The 20,356-nt window shown below is 42.3% G+C and overlaps 1 protein-coding gene across 6 annotated transcripts in view; it reads left to right on the top strand.

The window, feature by feature from the left end:
* The window catches only part of babo (TGF-beta receptor type-1 babo), a 98,075-nt gene that overhangs the window by 28,128 nt on the left and 49,591 nt on the right, over positions 1–20,356 (top strand). For 3 of the 6 annotated variants that reach the window (XM_089578298.1, XM_089578299.1, XM_089578304.1), the window contains exon 2: positions 14,073–14,190. In XM_089578298.1, the coding sequence (XP_089434424.1) occupies positions 14,073–14,190 (118 nt within the window). Of the gene's footprint in view, positions 1–13,613; positions 13,821–14,072; positions 14,191–20,356 lie in introns of those variants that run through there. The other 3 variants (XM_089578300.1, XM_089578301.1, XM_089578303.1) reach the window with 3 other exon arrangements.

Raw genomic sequence — 20,356 nt, 5'->3', positions numbered from 1 at the left:
CATTTCATGCTCAAAAAATCTCGATCACACTGCACATAGCATAGCTAAAATGAGGCAAATTATGTGACTGCAATAAGGTATAGGAACTATTGTCTTATTTAGAATAATCAATGTTCTTAAAACACAAATGACCCTTTCTTGCTATAACAGTAATACAACCCAACTACACAGATTAGAGATTAAAATATTAACATAAGCACTATCTGTCAGGATCAAATTTCAGCAAGCATGCAACTAGAGATAAAAGCAGGTATATAGCTGTGCATAAGTAGTAGGTGGCCTTCAAGGCAATTAGCCAACATAAACAACAACAACAACAAGGCAAGATAAACATTTCAGTCAAGCTGCATGTGGAATGACTAAAATAAGACAGGTTGTCTGACTGCTACAAGGTACAGGAACTATGCCTCACTCAAAACAATAAAGATTATTAAATCACAAATGAGCTTTTTCTTGCTATAACAGCAATACATGCACACAGATCAGAGGTTAAAATATTGACACAAGCACTACCATTCAGAATCACATTTCAGAAAGCACAGGACTAGAAATAAAAAGCACGTATAAGTGTGCATAAGGAGTAGATGGGCTTTAAGGCAACTAGCACGGCCAGAAGAAAAAAATCTAAAACTCGCTGCATATAGTATGATATTAACATTAACAAGTTATAAGACCGCTACAAGCCACAGGAACTATGGTCGTCTCTTACATAGACAATAAAAGTCATTAAAATCCACATATCCTCTTTTTTTTGCTGGAACAGCAATACAAACGCACTATGGGGGGGAAAAATAACTCTAGTAGTAGCAGTCAGGAACAAATTTACACAAGCATAGTGGGACTAGAGACCAAAACAGCAAGTATAGCTCGATACAAGCAAATTTCAGATGGGCAACAAAATGCCCAGCTTGCTCAGAGAAAAAAAAAAATTGTTCATGCATAAAGCATCGCATTTCTAGACACTTAAGTATACTACAACTGCTAGGTATCAATAAAGTGACGCGTTTTCAAGATATTGCTTGGCTTCTCATTCTAGGCAGTCTTCTTTTCGGTTCTGCTATAGTGTCATCGAAAAGAAGAGTCATGTATACATGTAAAGCAGAAATCCTGCTACCTGGGCCAATGCTGAAATAGGCTGCCTTGCTGGAAGGAAGACAAAAAAGACCCAATACATATAGACACTTCTTTCAGTTCACCTTTTTTTTTAAATCACTGACTGCATTTGTAAAAAACAAAAACAAAAAAACTTGCAGCATAATATACAAATTGCAGCACCTTCACATGGTGTTGGCACCAAATGGTACTTGTGGCAAGGAATTAATCCTTGCACAAGTAAATGTACATACTTCCAGGAGTAAAACCACCACAAACAGACGGCCAAGTAAAGAAAGGTGTGTGAGGACTTAGCAGGCTACGAATACCCAAGTTAACTTAAAGATACATTTCATGATTCTACCTAACTACACAGGCTGATATGCAGAAGTTTTCACAGTATCTATTGAAAGAATCTACTGAATTTTGTGCTCTCTCAAAATCAATCACCTCTCAGCACAGTGTAACAGGAAAAATATCAACAGTTTCGAATGAAAAATCCTCTACCCAAGATGTTAATATCAACAAAAAATGTAGCACACTAGTAACACACTCACCATTCAGTTTTGCTCAGGAGCACAGCTTTGTTCGCCAGTTTTCTTGCGCATTACCCGTTCAGTTGCATGCTGAAACCATGACATGGCTACCTTTTCGATTTCTTTCAGCGTAGTTTGCTGTGCCTGAGTTGAGGTCTGCTGGTTGGTTAGGCAACCTATATACGAATGAGAGTATATATATTATGTATTTTTTATAAAAAAATATATCTCACCTCTAAAAATTTTGTACCCAAACTTTACTGCATTTCCTTAATTTTGAACCAGCAGGCAAAGGGCATGGGCTTGAGTAACAAAGGATGGCATATTTCAACACATCTTATTACCAATTCCATTGCTGGACCATGCCTTTTGTGCAGGCAGTATGAAAACAATCCTAAATTCACACTATGAAAGCTGTAATTCTAGCTTGTTCTAACCTGTGGTAACATTCATGGCACTGCAGCAATGAGCCAATGAACCAGATGACAACAAAAATCCATGTGGCTAGTTGTGAAGTGCGTGCATGTGCAGATTGAAAATAAACAATGAAAGTTTGGCATTTTTTTTTTCAGAACAAATATCACTGGTCTTGACGCAATCCTACCAAGACCTACAAATTCAATTATAAACACTTAATGTAGATATTGATTCTGTGACCTGATTTATATTCAAAGTCTTAAAGGGATATAGACACAATGTTTTGGGATGTTCATTTTTCTGCTTTTAATGAGATGTAAAAGCCCATTAATCATGGAAATGAGCTTAAATATCTAGTCCACAGTGTGAACAGTTGAACTGTTTTATATGAGTACTTTTGGTCTCTGTCAGGTAAATGCCAGTGCTGGAGTCCATTATGGCATCATGTGATGGCATGGTTAGGACTTACCCCATGTTTTGCTAGTGACTCTGCCAACCAGTCCATATATAGATGATTGATGTCAGCATTGGCTAACAGCTCCTCTGTCAATGATTTTTGCATGTGGAATCAGTGAAATCAGAGAATTTGGAATAGTAAAACCCTTTGTGCCCAGGACACAGATCGGATCACTTATTTGAGTTTAAAATTTTATATCTGTGCTCCTTTAAGATTTAAAATAGCTTCGTCCAAACAATACTTACTACACATGATTTTGCATATATTCAGCTCACAGAGTGTTCTTCCCTTGGCGCCATACCAGCTGTAGCTAGGAGCCAGTTCAGATGTTAGAATACTTCGCAGAATGCAAGATGTCTTTTCTCTTGCAGTGTCTCCATCTTGCACAGTCATGTGATTTCTCTAGATCAAAACAGAGTTAGATTCGAAATCAGACCAAGAAAATAAAATCAGGATTTCTCAAGTTAACAGTGGCGAACTCTATTGCTATAGTCAGTTTTTAACATACTGAAGGCAGCTGGCATGCTGTTGTGAAGTATCCCTAGGTGGTACAATTAAACATGCGTATGCCCTCCATCATGAGCCCTCCATATGACACGGGCAGATTTGGCCCTCGCCAACAAAAAATTCATATGTAAAAACATGCATGACCTCATTTTTTGGATCCAAAATGCCCAAACAATACATATAGTTCAAATGAAATTGCAATAGTTCTCTTCAATACTATATATATCTAGGCTACAAACCAATAAAAGAAAATCTGTGCGCATGCAACAGTTATAAACAGAATACAAAATTAAAACAGCCCCGCCCCAGCTCAGTGGTTACTGCTCTCGGCTGCTGTCCCGAAAGATGCGGGTTCGATCCACGCCGCGGCGGCCGAATTTCGTTGGAGGTGAAATTCTAGAGGCCCGTGTACTGTGCGATGTCAGTGCCCGTTAAAGAACCCCAGGTGGTAGAAATTTCCGAAGCCCTTCACTACGGCGTCCCTCAGAGCCTGAGTTGCTTTGGGACGTTCAGCCCGAACAAACCAATAAACCAAATCAAAAATTCGCTGTGGCTTAGCTTGGTTAAGCCCGGTAATTGCAAAAGCAATATCCGTACCTACGCCATGGTTCAGATGGTAGTGTAGCTGGTGGTGGTGCTTGTGGTTAGACTTGTGGTGATGCATCGGTTATACAATCCAATCCAAACCAATCCAATCCAATGTAATCTACTGTAATCTAATCCAATACAGTCCAATCCAATCTAATGCAATCAAGGTCAAATGAAGGTCAATGGTGGTCACCGCCGTGGCACGGCAAAGGCGTGAAAGTAGTATTGCTTTCGCAATAAAAGTAAAACAGGAACTTTAGGCGCATATTCAGTCGAATGTTGAAGGCACGGAACATGCGACGAGCTAGGATCTAGTTGCTCTTGCGGCTTTGCAGCAGCACACAGATCAGATTACGAAGGGTCGTATGCAACACCATCGCCAGCAGCCGACGCTATTAGCTCAATATCACGACGTGCCTCTCGGCGTGCACGCCTGTAAGCGGTACTCCTCGGCTCCGTAGTCATTATGCTGTCATCAGATTAATATACTGGCCCCCAGTAAGCTTCTGCTCATGTTGAACCAGCATCAGTCACTGAACTTTAATAGCGCCGCTAAAATTACTTCAAAAGCTAGAAATCACGCTACACGGCTCACACACCATGCAAGGACTACCGACTGCCACTTACTTTCACTTGCCGCATGTGCCATCCATGTTTCCCGCCGCTGGAACCTTGCTGAATACGTAAAAGAAAATACACTCGTTACGCAACCAACATGCAGTAGGAACGTCGATAATTACCTGAAATTTTGGTCCAAAAAACGGAGAACTGGCTAATACACGCCTCAAACCACCAAGCTAAGCAAATATAACTTGCATTGTTTCAGTAGTGCTATGACGATGGTGGTGCCATTGAGCTAATGAGCAAAGAGCCTTTTTATGCAACATGCACCTAAGACAAAAATAAAACTGTGATCCTAAATAAAACAAAAACTAACTGCAAAAAAGGATGTGTTATTAATTTTTATGATCACTGCTCTAAGAGCACGAACAGGTGGCCAGTTGTTTTTGCTGTGGTGTCACTGTCGTCAGTGGCTGTTATGGTCGGAAGGCGGAAATAAAAGGTGATTATGTTGTGAGCTTGGAGGAGAAGATTGTGTAAGCACACCCTCGACAGCTATAACAAAACGGGAATTAGGCTATTTGAACTAGGTTCAGTTAGAGTAATTAGGTTGCCCTTCCCTAATTTCGAAGTTTTAAAGTTTAGGATTTCTGTATTCAGCTAATGGCCCTTTTGGAATTGCTGATTTTCGTCCTGCTTTTAACGGTTTTTTTTTGGCTCTTTCAAAAAATAAGTACCGGGTTGTGTATTACTTTGTGACATTTTGCGCTTATACATCGCATGGATTATTGTTTACTTGTTCCAAACAGCTGTATAAAGCCCGCTAGCCAAAGACGTCGGAAAAGGACAGTGGAGCGTGCCACTCGAGCGCTCATGAGAATTGTATGGCCATCTGCACGATTCAGACCCTCTGAATATAAACACTTCCTTATAACATCCGATCTGCGACTGTTTTCGGGATGATCCTACCGCGGCTTTTATACGGACGTCGTGTCCGTATAACGTTCGAGCCGCGACTGTTTCCGGGATAATCCCAGTGCGGACTTCATACGGATGTCCCAGGGACGTCCTGTTCGGGATGTGGGACGTGCATACATTTTTGGGACGTCCTACGGATGTTTGGTGTTGTCTGGGAATATGTTACAAGGAAGCGTTGTTTTACAATCAGTATGACCTGTAATAAAATAAGCTTGCTGTACATTGCAATAAATGAGCAGAAAAGCAGATAGGCATAAATGAGCACCGAATTCGCCTATGGCGAGAGAGGGCTACCTCTTCATGCCGCCTAATATTGTGAACCATGGAAAGTAATTTTTTGCGTTTAACAGACAAGCAAATATTCTTGCACAATAGAAGCTTTCGTTTACGCATTGTGAAAATATAAATGTTTCACTGCTGTCGTCGTTACTATGGGTTCGGGCCCTATGTCAGTTCATAGGCTATGGTTTACACCATGAGACACTTGCCTGAGCCCTCACTTTTTTTATGAGAAACTAGTTGGCACGCATTGAGTGCTAGCTCTCGCCATGTCCTGGCACTGTGCTTACAGATTTTGCCAAGAAAAACATGAATTAGAAAGCGGAAACCTGTCCTACCCGTAAGTGACGGCCGTGTTCATGCTGAAAAGTGGAATATGTGTGTGTTTGCATGAATTAATTCATGGTGCGAATCATTCCTGCATGCAATGCGCGGCCACTTCCAGTCTTCGAAATGGACCAAACGCAATCCTCGACAAGTACGGTTAACATAAGTTGCGCTTGTCAAAGTCCATCAAAAGATTCACTTTCAAAAGATTTGTCTCTGAGACTCCTACGAGAAATGTGCAGAGTGGTCACAGCAGCAGACTGCTGATTTATCAATTCACAACAAGCGTTGTTCTTTTCTTTCACCTTTCAGTGCACAAATAGCACATGTTCTTGCTGAACAAACCCAGCTTGCTGCGTAAATCTCTCCCAGCGAGGGGGCAAATGGACTTCAGGCCTAGCAGGCGCCAGATACTGTGCTCAGCTCTCTTTGAGTCAAGGGCCTTCAGATCTCAGATGAACTGTGTGCGTAGTGGCAGGGATAACTATGCCACCACAAAGTGCACAAAACGTCAATGAAAACTACTGTGGTGAAAATGATACTGAACAACCCAAAAAAATTCAATTTGCAGCACAGTCAACAAGCCACCAGATGTCAATCCGAAGCTCTGTCTTCCCGGCATGCCTTGGGCGTCCATGGCAGATGAAGTGCAGAGCCGCTAGCAGTGAATAGTAAAAAAAGCTCTTTATAAAGTGTCAGGCCGTGACATCACTGAGATACAGCGGCGCTAGTGTCAGTATAGTGACTCATACCCCTGTCAAGCGGGCAAGTTAAGTGCACTTATGGTGAGTGTCACTTGGTGTGAGTGCACTTTGTCAAATCTAAATGTCGCATGCGGAATGTCACTTCCAGAAGAGTTCACTCAGGTTGCAGTGCTTTCAGGAAATGCACTTTGCGGGCCGAATGTGTAACCTCGACAGCAGCGACTTTGAAGTTGCAATATCTGTGGCGCATAAAAAGTACTCACAGGTTTATTTTACTTGCTGTAACACTGTTTTTAAAAATATTTCTTCGTTAGAGCTACAAGCGAAGCACCACAGCAAAGGAACGCGATGAGATGCAACTCCTCTGCACGCCACCATCTTGTTTGTTGTCAAAGTTTTGGGTCTACTGTTTCTATTTTTTTTTCATCGTTAGAAACTGTTTAAGCTCGTTTTTTTTGCGCTATCACATCAAATGGTCAGTTTTTAAGTTTCTTCTTTTCCGTCGACCTCTTCAAAAATTCCACTCATTTTCTGTCGCCATTTCTTTTTACTACGAATGCACTTTGCCTACCCGTTTAGCCCTGCGAAGCCTAAAGTGTCACACTTGGCATGCCGAAGCGCACTCCACGTAAGTGCACTCAACTTGTGCGCTTGACATGGGTATCATTGTGTAGGTAGGGTAGGCAAAAGGTAGCAGTACCTTGCGCCTTGGGTATGCCATGCTTGCGTGTTTTTGAACATAATTCGCGATATCCCGACGAGTTGTGTTGGAGTTGGTTGAACCGCAAGGCTGTAGAAAGGCAGCAGCATAAGTTTCCACTAGTGTGTCGCGGTCAGATAGGGGTATAAGCGACGGGCAGTGGCCGAGACAAGTTCGGCGATGGATCAGTTCTGTGGCTAGTATGACATTTCTGCATCGAAATTTGATAGTTTGCGTCTCCTTAATCTGCATGGCTGGTGTTCAATCACATGGCGAACAGTGCAAGAGTCAACACATACAACTAGTTTGCGTTTTGTCTTTCTCTCTTTATCAGAAGGCTAGACGCGATGTCATGTGTGCGTGTGATTGTAAATTGAAACCAGGGAGCCTCTTAAGATGCCACTCACCCTGACCACGTCCTGGGAGGATCTCTTCTTACAAAACAAACAAACAAACACAAAAAAAAAAAACAGCTGTCGCCAGTCTCCTTCAGCGTTCACAGCGAACCACTAAGCGCGACATTTGACGTAGCAGTGGACTCTGGTAGTACTGCGTGCAACGCGTAGTTTTTTCTCTTATTTTCACATTCGTGAGCTGGAACAAGTGTGGACATTTAACGCCGGTCCTAGCCGTTATGTTTAACAACAACGTGAGCAACGCATCCCGTCACCTTGGCATTCATTGCAGAGACTACAAAGAAGAAAGAAAAAAAAAAAACAAGAAAGCGCCGTGTTATCCAATTTTCAATCAGTGCCGCATGCTCTCAGATAATAGAACAAAAATCACCCGTGAAATCATTGAAGCCCATGCAATCTATAGATTCAAAGATGAATGCGTAAGCGTTGCCTCAATAGCTCTGTCTGCAAAAGAACTGCATTTTCTTGATGACAATAGAAAAACGTGCGCAGATGGTCTTGTGTCACTGTAGCCCTTGCTCAGGAACTGTTATTCTCGACATTTTGTGTATCTGTGTTTTTTTCATTTGAGATTGGTTGCCGCTGTATTTAAGAAGTGAAAATTACCTCAATAAAACCAGTTTTAAGTGTCTGTGAACTTTTCTTGTCCTTTGTCCCTTGCGCTGCGAAAATAATGTCACACCAACTTGCCCAAGCTTCTACAGTATCTACACCAGGTAGATTGAATGGAAGTTAAAAATGATCCTGGCTGCGGCAGTCACTATTCAATGGAGGCGAAATGTTAGAGGCTCACATACTATGCGATGTAATTGCATGTTAAAGAACCCCAGGTGATTGAATTTATCCGGAGCCCTCCACTACAATGTCCCTTATAGCCCAAGTCGCTTAAACATCATAAACCAAACCAGAAATGAACGGATAAGAGTTTACTATGTGTCATGACGGTGACTATGCGATGTAATTGCATGTTAAGGAACCCCAGGTGATTGAAATTATACGGAGCCCTCCCCTACTCTGTCCCTTATAGCCCGAGTCGCTTAAACATCATAAACCAAACCAAACCAGAAATGAACGGATAAGAATTTACTGTGTGTCATGACGGTGAAGGGGCCTACTGGCGACAAGTAACATACCAGGATGATATATGCCGATGATATTGTTCTTCTAGCAGAGAGTCTGAGTGGCCTTTGAGACTTGGCAGACACTTGCAGAAAAGAGGTGGAGGTTATAGGACTGAGATTTAGCGCAGAAAAATTGGGAGTCGTGGTTTTTAATGATGAGCTCGGTAAGATCATTCTACAAAACTACATTACCTATATTTAAAGGCACCGACCAGTGACCATAACGTGTCATGAGATTATGGCGGAAATGAAAAGATTGTGCCTCATATCGTATGAATTGTGCAGTGCACTATCAAAGAAACAAGGATTTATAATTTAAATTTGGCATTGAAAACCGCATAAAAACCCTTCTTGCGGCAAAACCCACCATTATCAGTGTAGCCCACCGCATGACCACATTTCTGTAAAATACTACTTATTTGTTTTAAGTGTGCATAATTTTTTCTTTCTAGAGTGTTTGTCATGTTTTATGAGAGTTTACAATCTCCTCAGTGCACCTTTCGATGAAAAGCAACGCTCCCTTCACATTGTTTACCATGCGCTTTTAGCTTTTGTAACTAGATGGTGCCGCAGTGTTGTTAATTTCTTGGATGGCAAGCGCAGTCTACTTAAACTTTCATGAACGAGGCGTACATCACTGCCGTAACAGCTTTGGGTGTGGAAACTGAAATGGACGCTACTCTATATTAAAAATATCTTATTATAGTTTGGCAGGCGACATGTATATTAGTTTTTGGTGCAGCACTTTTGCCGACGTGCAGCTGCTATCGCGCTCGTTGATCATGGTTTCCAGCATTGGGATACATAAAAACTGGTGCATGCGCTGATTTAAAAATTCTTAGTAAAAATTTTCTGCAGCGTTTCCAACAAAACTGTTGCAGAATCTGGCACCTTTGACGCCAAGCTTTCTGTTGTGCCTAAATACACTGGGCCCTTAAAATTCAGTGTTCAATCCCTTTAAGGAGTACAAGTATCTTGGTGTATGGATAAATGATGACAGAGACTACATGCGAGACCAGGGGCGTAGCCAGGGGAGTGTTTCGGTGTCAGAACACCCCCAGAAATTTTCTCCGCGCTGCATCCCCCTCCCCCTCCTTGCGGACTTTTATTCACCCATGCTATTTACACACCGCATCAATATATCAAAATGTAAAAACGAAAATAAGAAGAGTGTCAGTTTATTCTCGAAAAGATTGAGGTACGTTGTCTCTGCTCTATTATAGGAAGCGGAAGTTATTAGAGAAAAGAGTCGCTCTTCTTTGCCATCGCACGAAGTATGACACTCCTTTTAATTTTAGACACAGTTCATGCAATTAAACATACCTTCCATGTCAGCCTACTCTTTCATCCTTTGCGTTGTCCTCAAATGATCATAAACTATCGCGACAATAAAAAGTGCCTTTTTTTAAAGTATCTCTGTGGCTGGACGCAGGTTCAGGTTCACATGAATGGGGTAGAAGTTTTGGCAAATGTCATTCGTTCGTTGTTGTTGACTGTGTTGTACAGCAGAAGCTTCTGTGTTGTTGTATATTATGTGAAAATATTCTAAATAGCCACGATTTTTTGTATGGGTGTTTTTTTTTTGTGAGAAAAGAAATGTTCTTTACGAATCAAGTCCTTGGCGTCCTGTGTGCACTTGTATTTTTGTGTAGACATTACAGTGAACAAAACAACTAACCCTTTGAGTTTATGAAAGCAGAAAAACGACTAAGATATTGTTTGGACGCAGGCTCTTTCTTTTTATTTTTTTTTGCTGGCGACGTATAACACCCCCCGAAAAATATTTCTGGCTACGCCACTGTGCGAGACCATAGGGAGGAAATTATAAAGAAAGCAAAAAGAGATGCAGCAGTCATGAAGAGTTGCATGCTCTGGGGATACAACAAATATGAAGTTATTTGGGGAATCTTTAATGGCACAGTGGGCTTGGCGTTTGCAACTGTTCTGGTGTGCTTGGGATCTGCCACAACTCCTGAGCTTGATATAAAGCAGTTGGTAGGTTTGTCTTGTGGGCACATGGAAACCTTACTAATGAAGCTTTCAAGGTGATATGGGGAGGGTGACTTTCGAAGCGTTTGAACCCAAGTGCTAGCAAACTTCAGCACTGCCAGTGGATACGGAAATGCAAGAATGAGCGGTGAGCTTCAAAGCAGTGATATATTGCACCATTGTACTGCTGCCTTGTATTGTCGCATGTATTAAAAAGAATCTTTTTGTGGCTATTAGTGTAGCGGGTTCATAATGAAGTCATCGTGAGGAAAAGGCTGATCCCTGTATGCATGCCTGTAACCTTGATCACTTTTGATTTCACTGACTCAATACACCAAATAAGCAACGCTTTTAGGACTGCATATACGCACGGGACAGTGGCAAAATTTCTCGTTATAGAATTTTGCATATTTCATTTCTTTACAGCTGAGTGCAACTGCGAGACCTGAACATAGTGCGACGTAGTTTTCAGTCTTTCTTCAGGGCACAGCCGGTTGCCACTGGGTGCCTTAAAGGGGCCCTGAAATGATTTTGGTAGGCATACTTTACTGCAACAGATCTGTAGAGGTGGCCGTTGTTGGTATTCAAGTCAAATTTAAAGCTCTGAGTGGACCCAATAATTTTAAAATAATTTTTAAAAATTGCTGCTGCTAGTAGCTCATCACTGATAGGGCGACACCTCAGCGACCGCATATCCCCTACCCTGATGACATCAGTGGAGTAGGGGACGAGCGGTCGGTAAGGTGTCGCCCTAATTAGTTGCGAGCTACAGCGAGCAGCAACTTTTAAAAATTATTTTGAAATTATTGGGTCCATGCGGAGCTTTAAACTTTGACTCGAATACCCAAAGAGACCATCTCTACAGCTCTCTTGCACTAGGGGATGCCCATCGAAATCATTTCAGGGTCCCTTTAATCAGCTTTTTAGTCTTTTTTTTTTGGACGCCGCAGCGGTAATGGAATATGAAATATTATCTAGGCAATTTGCGGGCTGTCACATGTACATGTACGTTCTTCTTTATAACTGCACAGCACTAAGCGGTGAACATTTTAATTGTGTATCATTCCTCTCAACAGAAATACCATGCCCTGGAAAGGAAGCTCTCAGAAAATACCGAGTTTGTCATTTGTGCAGTTTGATATGGAATTATATGGCTAATAAAGATGATTAGAAACTGAATTGAATAAGAACTAAAACTCGCTGCAGGCTGCACGGTTTGTTGACGTATGCGAGCTACTGCTGGCGGTCAGAAAGTAAGTAAGGTTGTTGAATCGAACATTTTGTACCATTCAGATGAAGTTTTTGTGCCATCTGCCAGCTCGTCATCCATAGCGAAAGCTGGAACAGCGCCTTATAGCAGGGTGCCAGTATGCTGGCAGCCGTTGGAACCAGGAGGCTGGCGATGGCGGAAGGTCACTTGTCCAAATATGGCAGCGCCCATGCTTTCACACTAAACAGCATCTATATCGATGTAGTATTGATACTACATGGAGGGGAAAAACTAGATGGCTTGCTGAAATATACAAATGTCAAAGGGAAGAAAATGGTCCTCAGAAAAATATGCATTGGCAAAAGATAATGCTGGACAACCCGACATTGGAGCCATATGTAGGATGGCTAAAGCTAAATTTAATAGGGAAAACTTTTTTTTTTTGACAATTCTAAAGGGAGTGGTTTACTGTTCGAGTCTAGTGCTGGGTGCTTGAGTGAATTGTTACTGGTAAAAATTTGATACAATGGATGATATTTGCTGTTGCTGCGTGCAGGACAGAGAAATGAACATAATTCTTATCCAGTATAAGGCCCTCCAACCCTTAGTGCGCAGTGCCTCTGCAGGAATCAGAGAAGCTGGTGTTTTGGAGCAACTAGGGCTTGTTCAATTTTCAAAAAAGTAGAAACAAGAAAAAACTAGAGGAGTGGTGGAGGTTAAGAGAATAGTTTAGAAATTAGAAGAAAATTGGCAGTTAATCAGAAGATATTGAGCTCACTAGGAATCAGTGACTACGTAACACTTTTCATTACTCCTATACAAACAGGGTGCTGAAAATCAATAGTTAATCAGAAGATATTGAGGTCACTAGGAATCAGTGGCTATGTAACACTTTTCATTACTCCTATACAAACAGGGTGCTGAAAATCAATCTGTCTGCCTTTCAGTCTCTCTCTATGGTAGCCATATAGCCATAGTGAGAAAAAAATGACTGTAGAACTAGCACCGTCTGCGCGAAAAAATAAATTTAGTTTTTGAGGAAATGAGCACAGTAACTGTCTTACTTCTCAGTGGACACCCCAACCGCGCCTTGAGTGAAGGGAGGAAGGTGGGAGTGAAACAAGACCTCGTGGCGACTGACATGGCGCACCACACGGGCGCCTTTTGCGTTAGTTGCCGAACATCTGTGTGAAAGCGCGCGGTGAGGCAGGGGGAGGAGGAAAGAAAGGCGCTTGCTCCGCTAACGCCCGGTGATCATCTGCAGAGCGCAAGTGAAGCCAAGCACTGCAGGAAGAAGGGGAGTGTGCGCCAGGTTTTGTCAGTTGCCATCATTTGCAAATGTCATTTGTTTTAGCCTTCGCGTGACAAAAATAGCATTAAATCGAACGAATGACATTCTATGAAAATGGTATTAAATTTACCATGTGGCTGGGGTATTACATGAGTACAGAATCCTGTGTTGGCACCCATCTCTGGGCAGTTGGCAATAAACGTTTCCACCACCACCAGTTCCGACAGTGAGCTGGGTCACGCATTAGAAGTTTCAGAGCGAGTGACGAGTGCTTGTTCCGTGTTGAGCGACGGGTAGGTTGGGGCAAAGTTGTGCAGTTTTCCCTGTTGTTCTGGTAATGTTTGGCTACTTGCTCTTTGTATGTTGCGGCGTCTTGTGCTGAAGAGCGCTGGTCCACACTTGCCGGCCATAACCGCCGGACTCTGCATCAGCCCGGTAGCCGCATCGCAGCACGTATCGTCGCTGAGCGATCGATGTGGTCGCTGGAGGGTCTGGTCCCGGTGGTCGGTTCTGTGGTTGCCGCTGTTCTTTAGTTGAGTCTTTCATGCTTGCGCTGTAGATCACAGAAATCACATGTAGTTAACAAGGCCCTGTTGGAGCCGCTCTCAGCACTCGGGTAGCTGACGAAGTCATGGAGGGCGGACCTCGTAAGTGTTATTTTCTCGCCGGATACTAGCCGCCTTGCGCGCTGTTTCACAGCTCTTGTTAGGTTTAAAGCTCTCCCTGGTGCGTCTAAAACCGCGAGCGCTGATCGCTGCCACTGCCACTACTCACCGACGAGTTGATCTGTAGCCGGCAGCAACTTTTTGGCGCGTGCTGTTTTGTGCGTGGAAGGTGCTTGCAGCAAACTGCATCGGCATGCTCGCTTCTTTTTGCCGACTCTGTTCTACTTTTCCCAGGCCTCAAGTGCTACTGTGACATCTGCGGTGCGGAGTCTAATCACACCTGCGAAACCGATGGAATATGTTTCGCCGCCACGAGGAAATCCAAGACAGGTGACATCAAGCACGAATTCAGGTGAGCCTGGTTTCTAGGGGCCGCCGATGTAGTACTTGCTTCCTAATCGGTGAGCGATACCTGTCTTTTGGCTGTTTCGGAGTGGAGCGTTCATGTTTACATCTCGGATTCAGCGCTGGTGCGTGGGGCCTGTAAAGTAGGCAGCTTGTTTTCCCTTCTCTTTGCATCCTGTGTTCAGATCTATGCGGTTAGTGAGGCAATTTTAAACGCTTCTCCTGGTGGTTACTAACGTGCTTAATTATTTGAGCAGAACCACCGTTTCTTGAATCAAAACAAGAAGAGTGATTTTGATGTTTTTTTTTTTGTAGCTGTGCATTAAATCTTGTTGCATTTCGTGATGGTCCATGTCATTGATAAACATGTGTTTACTCTTGAACGTCGGTTCAAACTCTTGTGCTTGGCTTTTTTCTTTGCTAGTGTTTGTGTTCACTCCTTCTTGCTTTCTCATGAAATTGCTGGTTTTCATTGCAGTTTAATGTGTTTTGAACCATAGTGAAGTGAGGGCTATAAGCAAATAAACCGCTTGTAAACTGGCAGTCACTGTTTACACTGGTCTGACAGTAATTTGCTTGTGACCACCACATCATTGCTTATGTATTGATTTCCATTATCACTTGATGTTTACCAGGACGTAATTTTGCCTTTGGCAGTGTTGTGGTCTGAGAGTTTCTTTTTTTTTCTTCAAGCTGTGCAAAACTTGTTGTACTTAAGTGTGCAGTATTTTTCTGGTAGACTTGTTAGAGCTCTAGGTGCATGTTACTTTGTTCTGTAATGTTTTCTAAGTTCTCGTGTAAGCTGTTTGCATGTTGGTATGTGTGGGAGCATTTTAACATATGGCAGGTGCTACCAGCACTGTGCAATATTTTTTTGTTCAGACGGCTTCTCACTAAGCACAGGCTCAGTGAAGATGCTGTGTAAAAGCACAGGCCTTAGTAGGTGATCTATGTACGCATGATGCTATTGACCTTTGATGATGAGCTGTGATGAAAACTAAACTTGTGAGGAAGTTTACTTGGTTAGTTATATGTTGTGTAAATGATAATTTCAGTACTGCAAAAAATTTGTGATCACACTCCTAATAACATTTTACAAAAAACATTGCCAGTTTACAGTAAAGCATATACTGTTTTTCTTTTCTTTCATTGCGTGACCTTTTTTTTTTATTGCAAGTTTGTGTACCCTTGCAGTTCTGTCATTTCTATGAAAATTATGTTGGTATATTTGGCAGGCATTAATGTCAATGTATTAAGGTGTTAACGTATTTTTAAAGTATTAATGGCTAAATATCATTTATGAGATGCAGTTGACACAACTACTGTTTCGCAGTAGCTGTTGTAAGAAACTGTAGATAGTTAACTTTGGCTTAAAGGGACACCGAGAACGAATTGAAGTATCATTAGATTACCATATTTTACAAGCAGTTTTTTCACTGAACACAAAGCTTCTATGAGAGCTGAAAAAAAAAGCCAGAAAATGAAATACATCTGTGGCGTGGGGCTGCTAAGCAGCCGTATTCAAGGAAACAGCAGTGGTCATTTATTCGTTCGACCGGCTTCTGTAGGCAGTGGTTGCTTATCTATTGCCGATATTGATACATATGGTGGTGTGCCGTGCACTTGATGATGCTATCGCAGTGTGCATCCCTGAAGCCTTCGAAATAGAATGCAGTGGTGGGAAAAATTCCTGAGAAAGAGCCACAGAATGAGCTTGGATGCAGTTGTCCTCTGGACCCCTTTGTTCATATGCTGTGCATTTTGACCAGTCTAGGAATAATGCAAGGGTACGTTGCCTAGGTGCTAAGTATAGGGCTTGAGTACTGTAGGCATGGTGTAGTTAAAGTTGTCAGGGTGAAATGTCCACTTTTGCTTGCAGAGGGCTACAATGCTTGAGTGCTTAACCTCGTGCTAGGATGCTGTAGGGTGATACTAGGATGGATCATCTCATTGCTTTTATTACATCCAGCATGATGAACATGGCTTTTAAAGTATGCGAATACAAGTGCTCAGAGTAGTGTGAATGGTACCACTGACTGATTTGTTTTTTAATTGTCTGTTTGTAAGTAGGTGTACGAAGGGTTGTTTAATTCGTAGAGTGTTTGTGGCGAAATTCTTTCCGAAAGCACAATATACCATGCTAAAAAGTGCTAAAGGCCATGGTCTTGTTTACTCTTGGACATGTGTCTAGCCATTCTGGAAAATTTGAGCACTTAAGTGCCATTATGGCTCCCAACTTAGTTGTGAATTTGTTTTATGTTGTAGGAACTATGAAAAGATGGTTATCTGTTTGTGCATGCGTGTGCTGCACAAGCAGGGCATGAAAGCAGTCCACCGTTTCTGAAATGGCTGAAAGCATAGGGCAATTTTTTTTTTAATTGGAGCAGGAAATTCACAAGAGTATTCATTTAGAGAAAGGATAAGAGTACGCAGAAAGGACGACGACAAGAGGCAACAAAAATTTTCAGTCTGTGCCCATGGTGTTGTGTTCGTTTCTTTGTTTCTTGTCCTTTTTGCACAGTTTGAACCTTCCGTAAAGTGAAACAACTAGCCTTTAAGAACGTTGTACCAATCGTTTAGATTTTGTAGCATATATAGTTTTGATAGAAAACAGAAGAAAAGACAGCCTGCCAGTTTTGAGGACTGAACATATGGCCTTCACATGTGTTGTGTAGTGCTCTGCCAATCAACCTACGATGGCAGCTGTCTTCCCATCTGCTTTTGAATAATCACAGAGTGAACAAGGGGGGTGGGGAAGCCTTGGAGTGCTTGCCAGCGTTTCGACAAGAGGACTTGCCTCCGGCGGGGTTTAGATAGGGTCATCCCTCTATGGAGGAAGGCCTGGTGGGGGGGAGGAGGGGGGTGTGGTAATAAGATTGGTAACACCCTATCTAAACCCCGCCAATGATGAACCCAGACGGAGACAAGTCCTCTTGTCGAAACGTTGGCTCAAGCAACCTGAGGCCTTCCCTTGTTCACTCTGTGATCGTCAAGTACCATCCGACCAACCTTTTTCTGCTTTTGAAGGTACTTACCCATGCCATTGTGTGGCGGAACCCTGAGAGTGCTCACCTGTGCCACTCTGAAGTCTTGTTAGACTGCAAATGTTGCCCACATATGGCCAAATGCGGAAAGAGGCAGCTGTGTGATCCGCTACTTACGACATCAAGACTGCCTCAACTGAGGCCATCGCTGTGCTTTGCGCTCATAAGAGAATTGAGGGAGTTTTTTTTGTAGAATATATGAAAGCAACCAAATTTCTGAGACCTCAGGAAGCATGTGGGAATTTTTTTTAATCAAAAAGGGGAAGTATTGAAGTAATAGAAGAGCAGAGGAATAGACAACGTGCCTGACACACGCATGCATTTGTACCAGGTGTTTCACCTAAGGTGTTCTACAGTTTTAAAAAATAGGCTTTTTGAGTTTATTTATTTATTTCATATACCCTCAGGGCCATTGGCATTAGAGAGGGGAGTGGTTACAGGAAAAAAACAAAACATAACAATACAATAAACGAAACGGGGCTATTATCAAAAAATTGCAGATATGTCTAATCATACAATGTTAGCTAAGGCGTTCTTGGAAAGCTGGTAGTAATCTTTGATGGTTGCCTTTGGTGCGGGAAGGTGATTCCACTCTGCTACTGTTCGAGGTAAAAACGACTGAAAGAAAGCGTTAGTTATGCAAAATGGGACACCGACTTTGTAGGCATGATCTAATCTTGATGATAGGTGATGCGGGGAGAGATTAATTCACTGCACAGGTGTGGATGATGAAACATATTTTGGAATTGGCAGATACGAAACATTTTGCACGTGATACTAAGGATGGCAGATTAAGGCTTGATTTCATTGAAGGTATGCTAGCGGTCCTGTTATAGTTGGAGAGAATGAAGCGGGCTGCGTTATGTTGGACCATTTCTAGTGAATGAATAAGGTTTTCATGATGAGGGTCCCAGATGGATGCGGCGTATCCTAGTTTTGGACGTATTAATGTCTTGTACAATAGCAGTTTGAGGGATGAAGGAGCTCTGGCGAAGTTCTTGCGGATGTAACCCAGCATACGATTGGCGATGTTAACTATGTACGGGATATGTAGAGACCAAGTGAGAGTGGAAGTGATGTGCACACCAAGGTACTTGTACGAGTGTACTCATTCTAAGGGAATAGGGTTCAGGAAATAAGTGGGGGTACTTCTGTCAGTCTTGGATACGCGAAGAGTTTTACACTTATTGATGTTAAGTTCCATTAGCCATGTTTTACACCACAAAGAAACAGCGTTTGGGTCTGATTAAAAAAGGGTGGTTATGTCACCGCTGCATGTTATTTCCTGGAAGATTACACAATTGTCAGCAAATAAATGGATATGTGAGGAAGCTGAAGGAGGCAGATCGTTAATTTAAGTTAGAAAAAGAAGAAGACCAAGGACGGAGCCTTGCGGGACACCGGAGTGAACGGGACTGGACTGAGAATTATGATTATTGGCTGACACGTACTGCGAACGGTTAGTGAGAAAATATTCAATCCAAGTAAAAAGTTTGAGGTCCCTGTTCATTAGCTGTAATTTGTAAAGTAGCAGTTTATGACACACTTTGTCGAAAGCCATTGGATAGTCAAGAAAAATACAATCTGCCATTGAACGATTATCAAGAATAAGGTTTAGCTTGTGTGTGAAAGAAGTGAGTTGAGTTTCACAAGAATACGTTTTTTGAAAGCGATGCTGTGAGCTTGAGAAAAATGAGTTAGATTTGAGAAAGTTTGTAATACATGAATGTAGGATATGTTCTAATATTTTGCACGGGGTACTGGTCAGAGGTTTAGGTCGGTAATTGAGAGGACAATGCTTTTCGCCTGATTTATAGAGTGGAATCACCTTACTGACTTGAATTAAGAGTGCTTTTTTCGGCATAGCATTGTCAGCTGTGTAACATATTAGAATATAGGTAAGACGTGCTAACTAGTAGGCTGGTTAACTAATATTGAGTAAACTTTTTAACTGTTATTCTTAGTCCCCCTATTTATTGAGAGTTGTATAGTCCACTGTAAATGATATCCGTATCAGTTTTTAGCATTTCTCAGCGCGGTGGCCCAGCAAATTTTGGCTATTTTGGCACGTTACCTGCAATGGAGGGGTTGCTTTGCCTGCAGGCTTCTCGAAAGCATTGTGGCATGATGTAGCCAAAATTTTGGGTAAGTGCCGAGGGTAACTGAGTTCTCACAATTCTAAACTAACATCTTAAGAAGTCAGCGAGAAGTGGCACACTGATGAACGGGCATTTACTTGCCGCTCTCGGTAACCATCTGAGGTTGGTAATAGACTAAACCTGTATGTGTGAGCTTAGAAACACTGAATGTCGTTTGTGGCATACACCGAGGTCGTTGCCTATTTTGTTCTAGAAAGCTGTGGATGTTAACTAGCCTTTGGATGCCATATGTGCCTTTGTGTAAACGATCCATCTTTGAGAACCTCAGTGCAGTGTGATGTGCAAAACCAGTAAAAAAATAAACGTTTGGTCATACTGGGCATTCTAGCTGGTGCCAGTTGTTTTAGTAGGAACTCTCTATTACACTTGGGCATATATATTTGGATTGATGGCTTCCTATTGTACTCCATTTGAGGTCCTCAAGTTCAAATCTGTTTTCCAATTGGGTTAAGTGTGTAGACCACAGCTGGATTTCCTGTTTGGCACTTTGTTCTAACATAGCCACCCATGCTTCTCCTTATTTCTTCAAAGCTGCGATCAGTTGACCGGAGAAAACCGTTCAGAATAACCTGATGCAGAGACAATTGCATCAGCATCCCCTTAGTTATACTAGTCGCAGAGAGGGAGTATTACCACTGTGATGCCGCTTCTCTTTTTTACCTGACGCTTATCACTGTTCTCGTCAGTGTGTTTTTTGTGTGCTGTTATTTCCTCAGTCATTTGCCTTCCTTTTTTATCTTGCTTCTTTCTCTGTCACAAATGCCCCCCCTGCCTCTGTGCACTGCTTGCTGCGCTCCATAGGAGGTGGAATGCTCTGAGAACCCCAGGGGATCAAAATTGCTCGTGGTTCACTGAGAAGTGAGACAGTTCTTTCCTTTCTTCAGAACCAATTTTTTTTTGTGCTACCTAAGCAAAAAATGTCTGCTGTTGGTAACCAGAAGCAAGAGCACAAGTTAGTGTATGAAAAACT

The sequence above is a fragment of the Amblyomma mixtum genome, chromosome 3 (assembly GCF_055824585.1).
Source record: "Amblyomma mixtum isolate Tamu chromosome 3, ASM5582458v1, whole genome shotgun sequence".
NCBI lineage: Eukaryota > Metazoa > Arthropoda > Arachnida > Ixodida > Ixodidae > Amblyomma > Amblyomma mixtum.
The sequence above is the reverse complement of the archived record's forward strand: the minus strand, read 5'-3'. Positions and strand labels throughout refer to the sequence as shown.